Source organism: Mastigoproctus giganteus, chromosome 2 (genome assembly GCF_048544385.1).
Source record: "Mastigoproctus giganteus isolate SK-2022 chromosome 2, ASM4854438v1, whole genome shotgun sequence".
Lineage (NCBI taxonomy): Eukaryota > Metazoa > Arthropoda > Arachnida > Uropygi > Thelyphonidae > Mastigoproctus > Mastigoproctus giganteus.
In genome coordinates, this window is record NC_143576.1 from 124,569,333 (window position 1) to 124,583,678 (window position 14,346).

General features: G+C 38.2%; 1 protein-coding gene across 2 annotated transcripts in view; it reads left to right on the top strand.

Moving 5' to 3' along the window:
- PIG-C (phosphatidylinositol glycan anchor biosynthesis class C) overlaps window positions 1-9,895 on the top strand; it is a 122,550-nt gene extending 112,655 nt beyond the window's left edge. The window contains exons 6-7 of one of the 2 annotated variants that reach the window (XM_090368661.1): window positions 4,849-5,015; window positions 9,594-9,895. In XM_090368661.1, coding sequence (XP_090224787.1) covers window positions 4,849-5,015; window positions 9,594-9,639 — 213 coding nt within the window. In that variant the 3' untranslated portion in view covers window positions 9,640-9,895. Of the gene's footprint in view, window positions 1-4,848; window positions 5,016-9,593 lie in introns of those variants that run through there. The other variant, XM_090368662.1, reaches the window with a different exon arrangement.
- The last annotated feature ends 4,451 nt before the right edge of the window (window positions 9,896-14,346 follow it).

Consider the following 14,346-nt stretch of genomic DNA (forward strand, 5'->3'; position numbering starts at 1 on the left):
TGGCAAAGGATGCAAAGAGTTCTTTACTTATGTGAACTCTAGAAGGAAAGGGATGAATCAGATTGGTTCACTTGATATCGATGGTTCTGCTCAGGTAGCCAACACTAAATGAATATTTTGCATCTACATTCACACATGAGGGGTTAATCAGGGAGGGGAATGCCAGAGGTGTATTAAACTTAGGCAGTAAGCTAGATAATCTTGTAATAACTGAGAGTAAAGTGGAGGGGGAAATTGTTGAAGATAAACATAAGAAAGGCATCTGGGTGGATGGAATCTATCCAGTTATATTAAAGAAGGCAGCAAAGTAAGTAAGAAAACCCTTAGCCATAATTATGACAACTTCCCTTGACTCAAGGGAGGTAGCCATGGACTGGAGATGTGCAAATGTGACCCCAATCCACAAAGGAGGATCAAAGGGAGACACAAGTAATTATAGACCTGCTAGTTTAACTTCTGTTCCAGGGAAATTAATGGAGGCACTGGTTAAAGAAGCATTGCAGGATCATCTAGACAAGACTTCAGTTATAGCTTGGACACAGCATGGGTTTGATATTGATTGGAAGTCTTGTCTGACTAATTTGATTGGATCCTATGATGTAGTCACAAAGGAACTGGATGTAAAGAATAATTTTGATATCATATATTTGGATTTTAGAAAGGCTTTTGATACTGTTGCACATGGAAGACTGCTGCACAAATTGGAGCGGTGTGGCATTGGAGGCTTTTTGCTACTATGGATAAAGGGATGGTTGAGTGGGAGAAGACAGAATGGTAATCAATGGACATTTCTCTTAGTGGACTAATGTTATTAGTGTAGTTCTCCAGGGTTCAGTGTTGGGTCCATTTTTGTTTTCTGTATTCATTAATGATATTGATGATGGTATATCAGGCTTAATGTTCAAGTTTGCAGATGATACGAAGGTCGGTAGGGTTGTTAATGACGTTAATGACAGTACGCTGCTGCAACAGGATCTAGAAAAGTTGAGCAGATGGGCTGAGAGGTGGCAACTGAAGTTTAACACTGAGAAATGTAAAGTACTGCATATGGGAAGCAGTAACCCCAGAGTAATATATCAACTGTATATTACTACACTAACAGTGGTAGAGAGTGAAAAGGACCTGGGGGTAATTGTGCAGGCAGATATGAAGTTTTCCGAGCAGTGCAGACGGTCTGAAAGAGTAGCTCATGGTGTCTTGTCAATGATATACAGGAATTTTTCCAGCAGGATAAGGAGGTGATTATCCCTTTGTATAATGCAATGGTCAGGCCACACCTTGAGTACTGTATACAGGTCTGGAGGCCTCATTTTAAGAAGGATGTAAAGCTGTTGGAAAGAGTTCAGAGAAGGGCAACAAGATTAGTAATGGAACAAAGGGTTGCTCTTACGAAGAAAGGCTTAAATTTTGCAAATTACAGTGTCTGGAGAATAGGAACCTGCGAGGTTATCTGATTGAGATGTATAAAACTTTGAATGGTTTGAGCATGCTCAGTGCTGATGGGATTCTTCCTCTTGCTTAGAATAATCACCTGAGAGGGCATAAATTCAAATCGAGGAAAGACAGTTGTAGGATAGATGTGCAAAAGTTTGCCTTTAGTCAGCGGGTGGTTGATTGCTAGAACAAACTTCCATCTGTTGCTGTAGAAGTTGATAGCTTAAATAGATTCAAGGCAGAACTAGAAAAACATTTGGAGTGAGTGGATGGGTTAAATGAGAAGGGTGTATGTTTTTTTTTTTTTTTTTTTGGCTGATGTTATATAAGCTTGCTTTCTTGCATCATGTGCCTTTGCTAATGCTAATGAATTAAGTTTTTGCTGTGATCTTTGCACAGCTGTCTTCCTTTCTAGGCTGATGGTTCGACAAGCACTCTTTATCCATTCATTTTGTTATGCAGTAATTCTGATAGTCATTCTGTGACCACACATTTTTACCATTATCGGATGTCCAAATTGAGAATCATAATGGCTGTTATGTCTTCCTTCAGAAAATCATTTGTGCTACTTGAGAAACTCTTAACTTTATATGCAGCATTCTTTGCAATCAGTGTCAATCAACTTGAACTTAGTACTTTTTCTTATGTTGTTGTTCCTTTCTCAAGTAGATTCCATGGGAAAATATAAACGTGAGGACTACAGCTTGATTTAAGTATTTTGTTGAAAGGTCAATTGGGTTGAAATTTTTGCTTATCCTCAGTGATGCACTATGTTTACAATATTAAAAGACATGGAATTTTACAATATTAAAAGACATGCATCAGAATTAACATAAACAGCAGGATGAAAAGACAGTGTTAGTATATACGAGATCTGGAGTTTGAACAATGATGTACACTGGGTGTTCACTGAATTATGACCACTCCTATTAAAACTGAATGCGACCTGTTGACCACGTGAGATACGAGAGTACGGAGTTAGTTGACCTATGTAGCATAGATAAGTTTGTCAGTGGCTCAGTAGGTAGCAAAATTTCGAGCGTGATGGGTAAAAGAAGGATTTATCAGACTGTGGTGCTCGACGAACTGGTGCCTCAATTTCCCAAACGGCTGAACTGGTGGGCCGTTCGAGAGCCGCCATAGTAAAGTGTACCTGGACTGGTGTCAAAATGGCCAAACAACAACCCGACGGCAAAACTGCAAAGGTCAGTGAAAGGTTGATGTTAGAGGTGAGCACCAGGTCCGACGACTCTTACAGGTGAACAGGCACAGCTCTGTTGAAGAGTCAACCAATATAACATGGGCCAATCGAGAACAATATCTAGCATGACCATGCATCATACACTTGCATGTATGGGCTATACCAGCAGACGACCCCTACGGCATCCTCTCCTAACCAAGGTTCATCAGTGTAAAAGACTTGCCTGGTGCAGAGCATGCAAGTTGGACGTTAGAAGACTGGAAGAAGGTGTGCTTGTCGGATGAGTCACGTTATTTACTCCACACTGTCAATGGTTGTGTACGGATTTGGCATCAACAACGTGAGGCTCTTGATCCATCATGCATGGTATTAAAAGTGCAGGCCGGTGGAGGTGGTTGTATGGTGTGGGATGTTTCACTGGCAGGAACTTGGACCCCCTGGTGCATGTGAACAATGTATCAGTGGTCTCCGCTATAGTCAACTGCTTGCCGACTGTGTACACCCCGATATGTTACACTTTTTCTCGAATGGCGATGGTGTCTTCCAAGATGACAATGCGGCAAGCCATCAGGCACTTAATGTGCAGGAATTGTTTAAGGAACACAGTTCTGACTTCCAGCATATCGATTGGCCTCTGAACTCCACCGATATGAATCCCATAGAGCACTTGTGGGACACTATGGAAAGGCATATCAGGCATCTGGATACACCAATCACCTCCATACCTGCATTGCTGACCGCATTACACACAGCTTGGTTGGCCATACCTCCCGAACACTTTTGACATCTTGTTGAATCGATGCCACGTCGAATAGCTGCTGTACTGAGGGCAAAAGGAGGACCTATGAAGTATTTGGTATGTGGTCATAATTCAGTGATCACTCAGTGTATAACCATTCATTATGATGAATCACTGCACCAGTCATCCCCAGATCATCAACCACTATGATAGTGGGTCCTCTTTCTTGTGTTCACTTTCTCTCTAGATGAAAACATGTTGAGAGAATTGTTTCAAGAATGAATCAAAATTCATCTGTTAATAGAACATTGACCTTAATGTTTTGACTCCAGAGCCACTTTACATTAAATGAAACTGGTTCCCCTTTGAGAAAAAAAAACCAGTGACCTGACTCATACAGATACTTTATTTGAAGCCTCTTTCTGAAGACTCCAATAATGGACTCTTTTTCTAATGTTCCACATTCTGTCCAGAAGAGAACACACATTAAAAATTATTTCAATGTTGAATCTTAGCTAATCTGTAAAGAGAACATTGGCCTCATTAGTTTTGGCTGCAGTGATGGTATTTTTTTGTCTGCATTTGTCAGATGGGTTCTCCTTTGAGTGGGTGGAACACAAGCTATTGCGCTATCCTCCAGACAACTCCTGTTGGAGGTAAATATATTAAGGGTATTATTTACCCCCCCCCCACACAAATAATTTTATGCAGTTTGATTTGAAACCCCTTGGCAAGTTGCCATAGGGAGATGACAAGAGTTGTAAAATCCCAGAGCAATCAACTTTGGGATTTTACAGCTCTTGGCCAACCTTGAACTTGCTTCCAAGACGCCTTTCTTTTCTCACGATGTTGTTGCTATAATCTTGGAATTACCATTCTTGTCATATTTAAGGCATTGGCCACCTCAGCTTGTGACTGTTCTGCTGGCAGCCATTCACCATTCTGAATTGCCCAAATACATGTTGCATTCTTCATAAAGAAAAACGTAATTAGATGCATTATATACCATGTTCAATTTAAAATCAGGAGTGCACCATTTTACAGCATTCTTGATTTGCATATGTTCTATTTGCATATGTTCATAAATCATATTCTGTTATCATATTTAAACGTATGCTATATTACAGGACATCAGATTTAATGTAAAAATTTACATTGTGTTCTTATTTTCTAAAATTTAACCTCGCTTTTCTACACCAGTATACATGCTTTCTTGTTCATTTGTTTCCAGTTATAATTTTTTGTAAATTTTATAAAAAAAAATTGGTTTTTGATAAAAGAAATTTGCTTTAAACCTGGTCGGCAGGAATCTAATTCCTTAATACCTGTAATTATGTTTTTCTTGCTAATATTAATTCAGATATTAAAGTTAATCATTATATAGAATTGATAAATTATATTTTATGTATTTGACAGTAATTATTTATTTTAATTTACATTTTTATTTTTTCACACTGTAAAATAATATATATAGAAGTCTTCTATTATCGGTCAGACTTTGATGACAGTGTTGCTGATTTTATTAGCAGGAATGACGATAGCAAGTATCTCTTTCATGTATGCAGTTTTCTTTTTCTTACTAATATTCTGTGTCAACATACTTTGTCCTGCAGGATTTCTTCATTGTCAGGCCTACAAAGAGTAAGTGTATTAAGCATTTCCATTATGAATTTTATTAATTTCCTTGCATATAGTTTTATCGAAATGAAGATGCGAATCACAAAACCCAATAAATTTTAAGCTTTAAATAACTGAATGCAATGGGTGTTTTTCCAGCATCTATTCTTCTCATTCTCCAATGAAGAGATAGTATTGATCTTGTCTCATGGATTAGCCAGAAGGCTAACCCAAAAACAGCTTAATTTGTTTTTGGTGATTATCTTAACTGACTACAGTTTTACCACCCTGAATGTTCATGATTGATTCTTTACAAATTTAGAGGCCGATTCTTTTTTGATTTGGGTTTTCACCTTAAAGAGTATCATGTCTGATTTTAAAGTACTAAAAATTCAAAATTCAGCCTTCTGAAAGGTCCAACAATGAAAAGCTTTACTGAAATTCCAAATTTTTTGGTATTTCTGCTGCTCTTGAACTACTGAGTATCTTTCCATTAGATTTGCTTTCCAGTGAAAATTTTTGAATAAATTTAAGGAAGAACTAGACAAATTATTAGAGGACAGTTGACGTGGGAATTTTTTTTTTTTTGACTGATGCTTTATAAGCTTGCTTCCTTGCATCATTTGTAAAGACGTAAGCAGCAAGCCTACTTGATTGCTTACTTAAGCAATACTAATTCTAATGCCTATTCTTCTGTATTGGTTAAAATGCATCGTGATGAATTTTGCATCAAATATAAAAATATAATATAGGCACCTATATTATATTTTTAAGTTTTGGTCGAAAAGAGATTGGCTCTGCATTAGCTAAAACAAACTCCTGGAAAAAGGAAACCCACTCAATCTTATTCGGGAGAGCATATATAAATTCTAGAAAGGGTAGTTTTTTTCTCAATGTGAAAAATAAAAGATTAATGATTTTCTGCAAAGTAAAATCCCTTTGTGTAGGAACGTCATTCCCTTGTCAAGATAACTTTCAGCAATGCCTAGATGAATGCTTGAATCCTATATGCAGATATAAGGATCAAAATTTCTCTTTTAAACACTGCCTGAGAACCCATACTTAAATTTTTCACTGACAACTTATATGTTTATGTGGTAAACAAAGAAAAAACTTACAGAAAGAACTTACCGACTAAACAGCCATGCAGGAGGGTCTTTCTTTAAGAAAACTTAGAAAGAGCCCTCAATGTTGACTGCTTAATATGTAAACTCATTTGAAGAGGTCTTGGTTCAATTCCTGCCAATGATTGGAGTCTCCTTCAATCTAGTGTATAGTTAGCTGATCTCAGGCAAAGGGAGTAGGTGTTTCCCTTTGAATTAATCTAGGTTTTTCATCCAACACAACAGGCATATCAGCCTATGAACACACACTCTTACACATTGCAAGTCTAATATGGTTACAGTACTTAGGATTTCCCAATTGACACTGTAGTGCCTGTGATGCAACCAAAGCCCAAGCTAGTGTATGAGTTGTGTTGGATGAAATTGGATGTGTTTTTGACTGGCCAATTTGCTACCATGGAGCAGTGATCACTTCGAAGGCTGCTTCCTGGTGACGTCCTTGCTGAAAGTTGGTGGGCCACTTATTAATTCTCTTACTGGGCTCCTATGGTTGCAAGAGATGCTGCTGTAGGCAAGCTGATGGATTCCTGAAATAAAAATTTCAATGTAGAATGGACTGAGGAAGTTGGGGGGGGGGGTAATTATCAAGTTGGCGATAAAGCCTGGGTCAGCAGAAGTTATCCTATCCCTCAGGAGTTCTGAGGGTTTGAATGTTATTCACATGGCAGGTGCTCCACTTACTAGAACCTGGACCAGCAAGTTGATCACATGCTTGTGGATTGATATCAGCAATCTGCAGATAAAGGAACCACTAGGTGGCAGTGATCACAGTGTGCTCAAGTGGGATTTACTCAAAGAGGTAACTACCATTAGGGGTAAAGGGAAGGGTTTGTGCTTTCGTAAAGGCGACTACGGTGGTATGAGACAGTATTTAAATTCTATATGGTGCGACCAACTGATGATGTTACCAACAGCAAATTCAAAATGGGAAGCATTCAAAGAATTTATCGTGGAAGCTACTAGGCTTTACATACCAACTAAGAAATACGCCTAAGTGGATGTCAGATGAACTGATGAGACATATGGTAGAGAAGAAAAATGCATGGGATACATATAAATTAATGGGTCACATGGAAGCTTATGATAGATATAAGCTGGTCTGTAACCAAGTCACAAAGGCAGATTATGAGAAATCTTTGGCAAAGGATGCAAAGAAAAACAACAAAGAGTTCTTTACCTAGGTAAACTCTAGAAGGAAAGAGATGAATCAGATTGGTCCACTGGATATTGATGGTTCAACTGTTGATGGTCCTGCTCAGGTGGCTAACAAACTAAATGAGTATTTTGCATCTACATTCACCCATGAGGAGTTATTCAGGGAGGGGAATGCCAGAGGTGAGTTAAACTCTGGCAGTGAGCTAGATGATTTTGTAATAACTGAGAGGAAAGTGAAGGAGAAATTGTTGAAGATAAACATAAAAAAGGCACCCAGGGGAGAGCTTCTTTGGACTCGGGGGGGGGGGGGGGGGGAACCCATGGACTGGAGATGTTCAAATGTGACCCCAATTCACAAAGGAGGATCAAAGGGCAACACAAGTAATTATAGACCTGTTAGTTTAACTTCTGTTCCAGGAAAATTAATGGAGGAACTGGTTAAAGAAGCACTGCAGGATCATCTAGACAAGACTACAGTTATAGCTCTGACACAGCATGGTTTAGTTAAGGGAAAGTCTTGCCTGACCAATTTGATTGGATACTATGATGTGGTCACAAAGGAACTGGATGCAGGAACTGAATAACTTTGATATCATATATTTGGATTTTAGAAAGGCTTTTGATACTGTTGTACAGGGAAGACTGTTGAACAGATTGGAGCAGTGTGGCATTGGAGGTAAATTGTTGCCATGGATAAAGGGATGGTTGAGTGGGAGAAGACAGAGTGGTAATCAATGGGCACTGCTCATCGTGGACTAATGTTATTAGTGGAGTCCCTCAGGGTTCAATGTTGGGTCCATTGTTGTTTTCTGTATTTATAAATGATATTGATGATGGTATATCAAGCTTAATGTCTAAGTTTGCAAATACGAAGGTTGGCAGGGTTGTTAAAGACACTATTGACAGTATGCTGCTGCAACAGGATCTAGAAAAGTTGAGCAGATGGGCTGAGAGGGGGCAAATGAAGTTTAACATTGACAAATGTAAAGTATTACATATGGGAAGCAGTAACCCCAGAGTGACGCATCAACTCTGTGGTACTACACTGACAGTGGTAGAGAACAAAAAAGGACTTGGGGGTAATTGTGCAGGCAGATATGAAGTTTTTTTGAGCAGTGCAGACCGTCTGCAAGTGTAGCTCATAGTGTCTTGTCAATGATATACAGGAATTTTTCTAGCAGGGATAAGGAGGTGATTATCCCCTTGTATAAGGCAATGGTCAGGCCACACATTGAGTACTATATACTGGTCTGGAGGCCTCATTTTAAGAAGGATGTAGAGCTGTTGGAATGAGTACAGAGAAAGGCAACAAGATTAGTGAATGGAACAAATTGTTGCTCTTACGAAGAAAGGCTTAAATTTTGCAAATTACAGTGTTTGGAGACTTTATACGCCTCAATCAGATCACCTCGCAGCACCTGCGAGGTGATCTGATTGAGGTTTATAAAGCCTTGAATGGTTTGAGTATGCTCAATGATGACGGGATTCTTCCTCTTGCTCAGAATAATCACCTGAGAGGGCATAAATCAAATTGAGGAAAGACAGATGTGTGGAAGTTTGCCTTTAGCCAGCGGGTAGTTGGTTGGTGGAACAGATTTGGAATGAATGAGGGGTGAAATGGGAGCAGTTTTTTTTTTGGCTGATGTTGCATAAGTTTGCTTTCTTGCATCATATGCCTCTACTAATGCTAATGCCTCTGCCCCTGGAGAGCAGCAGTTGATCTTGTTTTAGAAGTTCATAGGAACCAGGGTTCACAGAGGAATTTTGCTTGGGGGGGGAGGCTCAAGGGAGGAGTTTTGCAGGAGGATATATGAAGTGGTGGAATCCTACCCCCCATCCCAAAATAAGTTGGTTAAGGTTAGTTTCAGGAGGGTGAGAGATAATCAGTGGGCTGACACATCCTACCACAAGGTATGCAGTTTGATAGTTCTAGGCATATTTGCCCTTGTGATCCAACCCTTATAGTGAACATGGCTTGCAGGTGAAATTCCATCCTCCTGCTTGGCTGGAACAGTATGTGTAACCTTGTTAATTAGTAATAACCTTGTTGATTGTGCGTTCTCTTTATAGTATTACAGCACTATGTGTGCAGATATTTGTATGATTGCTCAGAAGTGTGAGTATTTAAGTAATGTTTTTTTTTTGTGTGTTGTAAACTTAAAGCTGTATGCCATGGTTATGGTAAGAAATTAATGTTTTCTCTGTGGCACCTGTCTCTCCAAAAAAAAATAAAAAATTTCTGATTAATTAAGTAGATGACTAGCAGTCATGTTCTTCAATTCTCACCTTTTAACTAATTTGATTTTTGTTGTTTTTTTCATAGGAATATATATGGACCATGGGATGAAGCCATTATCAGTGAAAGCTAATGCAATAAATATGAGAGGAATGAAACATTATCTTCTAAGGAAATGAAATTTCATATTATAAGCCCTTTATTTTCTGAAGGGCTTTTAGCACAGGCATAAACAAATATTAAATCCAGAACCGGAAGAAGATTTTTGAATATTTAACTGACTTAGAAGTATATTTGATAAAAGAAGAATATAATATATTTAGCATTCCACTAAATAATTATGCTTAATATAGCTTTGATAAAAAGCTGAAAAGACCCTCCCAAAGAAATATAGGTATCTCTTAGATAATAAAAAGGGTTCATTTCTGAAAAGTCTTTTGTTGAGCAATTTATTTTCTCAGTAATTTCATTATATAATTCAAGATGTATTCTCACATGTAAAATTTTCATCCCCAGGACATAGTAAAAATAATGGAAGAATAAAAAATTATTTAACTTATATTTAATGTATAACCAATAATTTTATGATAAATATTGATAATGCTATCATAGGGCTATTAACTGAGTACTACATATGGACATTGTTACAATGTCCTCCTCTTGCAGCATACCTGTCCTAGAGTATAAATAGGAACTTGTAATTTTTATTTTATTGTACATTCAAAGCAAGTTTTGAAATAAAAAAAATTAAAAATCAACAATTAGATATAGCACCACACATTTAATTATTGTGGAGTAAACAAAACAAACATGTTGTCAAGTATGAAAGCATGATAAAACAGTATATTTTAGTACATGTGTGATGTACTAAAAACTAACAACTCTGCATTGTATGGTTTTATTCATATTCCAAAATCTGTTTTATTTTTTCTAAGCTTTAATATTAGTTTTGGTAATATGATATAAGAAAGCAGACTTCTGTTGCAGTAGGCAGAGAAAAAGAGCACTACCTGCGCTCTTTCTCTCCTCAGGGAGTAAAAGCTCTATCTGTGCAATTGGAAAGATTAGAGAATATAGAAGAGGAGGAGGAAAGGAGAAATATATTCCTGAATTTAAAGATATATGTGAGGTGCAGATGCAATTACGAAAAGTTTTGTTCTGCAATGCCAATACGGTGATCATAGCTGCAATGAGGTACATTTTGGAAATAGAGCCATAAAAATATTTATTGAAAATCAAGTCTTGGAGGCAAGGATAAGAGATTGTCATATGACTGCAGAACAGGAGACATATGCTGCTATTATAGCAAGAGTTGAATCAAAAGTGCACAAATATTTTGTGCACTTTTGATTCAACAGAGAAAGAAGTTGTATGAGGTGAGGTATGGAGACCAATTGCAGAAGGACAGGTAGAAGATCCAATCTGGCAGTGTGGAAGAGTTTCATTGAGGTAATGGCAGACTTTGCAATGAAAATGATGTGTAGCGGCATCCATCTGGAAAATGCAGTCGTGTTGTCCAAGACTTTCTCTAACTGAGAGAAAAGCCAGTTCATCGACATATCCTGATAGCTAAACCTGGTGATCATGTTTTCCATGAAGAAAAATGGGTCATAGAACTTCTGTTGTGAAATAGTGCAAAAGATGTTCAAATTTGGCAAATCCCATTTATGATATACCATGTAATGTAGCTTTTCAGTGCCCGAAATGTATACATTATGGCAATTCACTTTACTGCTTAAGTGAAATGTAGCTTCTTCACTGAAGGTCGGGTAGTTGCAAATTTGTCATCTTTCATGTCAACTTGCATTGTATAGAGAAATATTATCATTTAACTTTGTTTAGCTTCATTGAGTTTTAGGGATTGTACTAACTACATCATGTAACCTTTCATGGATAATAATCGTTTGCATAGAACACTCCACATGCTTGTCTGGGGCAACTGTAATTCACAACTGCCTTGGTACGGTTATTTCCGGGGACTTCATTGGAAGTCTTGTTAATCTGCTTATATCTCTTCTCATATAAGCAGATACAGCTATCTTTCAAATTGCTTGCACCAAACAGTAAATGTTGTTCATAGTTGGCAGATCAATTCCAACCCGAAATGTTTATAAAATGTCCACTTCACCACTGTTACACAGTTCATCTTTGCAAACTGCAGAGATGCCTTTTGTTGTGATCACCATTTTTGCAACACTGCCATCCATGATGGTGAAAGATCAGAACACTTTCCTGCATCCATTGTCTGGTGCATATTACATTAGCATTTGTTGAGGCATATAATGCAAGAAAGCAAGCTTATACAGCATCACCAAAAAAAAAAAAAACCTTCCCATTTCACCCATCTGATCACTACAAATGTTTGTCTAGTTCAGCCTTAAATTTATTTAAGCTATGAATTTCCACAACAACAAATGGAAGTCTGTTCCAGCAATCAACTACCCGCTGGCTAAAGGCAAACTTTTGCAAATCTGTTCTACAACTGTCTTTCCTCAATTTGAATCTATGCCCCATCAGGTTCTTAATCTGAGCAAGCAGAAGTTTCCCGTCAGCATTGAGCCTGCTCAAACCATTCAAGACCTTATACACCCTGATCAGATCACCTCGGAGGGCCTTAGTCTCCAGATGCTGCAACTTGCAGCATCTGGAGACTGGATTGTTCCACTCACCAATCGTGTCGCCCTTCTCTGTACTCGTTCTAGCAAATTTACATCCTTCCTAAAATAAGCCTCCAGACCTGTATGCAGTACTCAAGGTGTGGCCTGACCATTGCTTTATACAAAGGGATAATCATCTCCTTGTCTCTGCTAGCAAAATTCCTATATATCATTGACAAAACTCCATGACCTGCTCTGGCAGCCCATCTACACTGCTCAGAGAACTTCACTGCACAATTACCCCCAGGTCTTTTTTTCATTCTCCACCTCCTTGGGTGTCATAACACACAGTTGGTACGTTTCTTTTCGGTTACTGCCACCCAAGTATGCAGTAATTTGGATTTGTCAATGTTAAACTTCAGATGCCACTTCTCAGCCCATCTGTCTAACTTTTCTAGATTCCTGTTGCAGTAGCATACTGTCTTTACTGTCATTAACAACCCTGCCAACCTTTGTATCATCTGCAAACTTGGACATTAAGCCTGATATATAGAACAGTGTCCATTTATTACCACTCTCTGCCGTCTCCTACTCAACCATCCCTTTATCCACTGCAGCAACTTGCCCTTAATGCCACTGCTCCAATTTGTACAGCAACAGTATCAAAAGCTTCCCTGAAATCCAATACAGGTCGACCGTCACTAATCGGCAGAATTGAGACCTGTGGCGTGCCGGATAAGTGAGTTTATCGGATCACCGGTGGTTATTTTAGCAAACACAGTTTACCCAACAGCTAAACACCTCATCCTACCTTTAGCATGTTGACTACCAAGCTAGTTTAAGAAAAAAATTCCCCAAGAGCCAAAAAATATTTAGCAAATAATTTGATTAGTAATTCTAAAATAAATATTGTAATGTCAGTGTTGTCGCTTTTTCCCTTAAAATATCAAAAAAGAAAAGTATTTTTTTAATGTCGCATATATGTGGCTGACGTGGCCCAGTAGGTTAAATCTTGAGAGTGTCGGCCACATATGTGATTAGTTTACTGTAAGTGCTGCAATAAAATAAACTTTCAAACATTGCAATAAGTTTGTCAGTATTGTTAGAGATTTTGTGAAAACAAGGTCGTCAGCGCACAATATTATCCATCATATTATGTTGTGTTTTTCTGCAAGTTTGTACAAGTGTCGTAAAAAAAAAAAAAAAAAATCTAAAAAGGAATGGCTAAAAGAAAATTACTAAACTAAGAGGAACTGAGAGAAATTTCTGGAATTTACAATTAAGCAGAGTTAAACTTCTCACAGACACACTGCTGTCGAGTTTTTTCAGAAGTTCAGCTTTTTCTGTTATGGACAATGTACGGTGTTTGCACTTTACATCATGAGAGGCACTTCCTTTATGCATTGGAACCATGGCTGGGGCTAAATGTGAGCAGGTTATAATAATAAATGAGAAAAACAAGTGGGAATGGCTTGCCAGTGTTTACGAGTTCGCACCAACAGCTGATGCTGCAACCAATGCCACCAAAACAGTAGTGGCAGGTCGGTGCGTCAACCCGGGAAATTTGAAATTATGCTCGCGGAAATTATGTCCGAATTAATGGTGGAACCGGATTAGTGATGGCCAACCTGTATATGATATCAAAATAATTTTTTACATCCAGTTCCTTTGTGCCACATTGTAGTATCCATTTAAATTGGTCAGACAAGACCACCTTAATGAACCCATGCTGTGGCTGAACCGTTACTGCAGCCTTGTCTAGGTGATCCTGTATCACCTCTTTAACCAGTGAATTCATTATTTTCCCTGGAACAGAAGTTAAACTAACCAGTCTATAAATTATTTGTGTCACCTTTGTGAATTGGGGATACATTTGCACTCTCCAGTCGATGGGGACCTCCCTGACTCTAAGGATGCGCCATAATTATGGCTAAGGGTTTGCTTAATTACTTTGCTGCCTCCGTCAATATAATTTGATAGATTCCATCTGCTCCAGGTGCCTTTTTTATGTTTAACTTCAACAATTTGTCCACGTTGCTCTCAGTTATTACAAAATCACTTAGCTCCCAGTTAGAGGTTGATAAACTTCTGGCATTCACCTCCTTGAATAACTCCTCATGTGTGAATGTAGACGCAAAATACTCATTCAGTTTATCAGCTACTTGAACAGGATCATCAACAGTCGAACCATCTACGTTAAGTGGACAAATCTGATTCGTCCCCGTCCTTCTATAGTTTATATA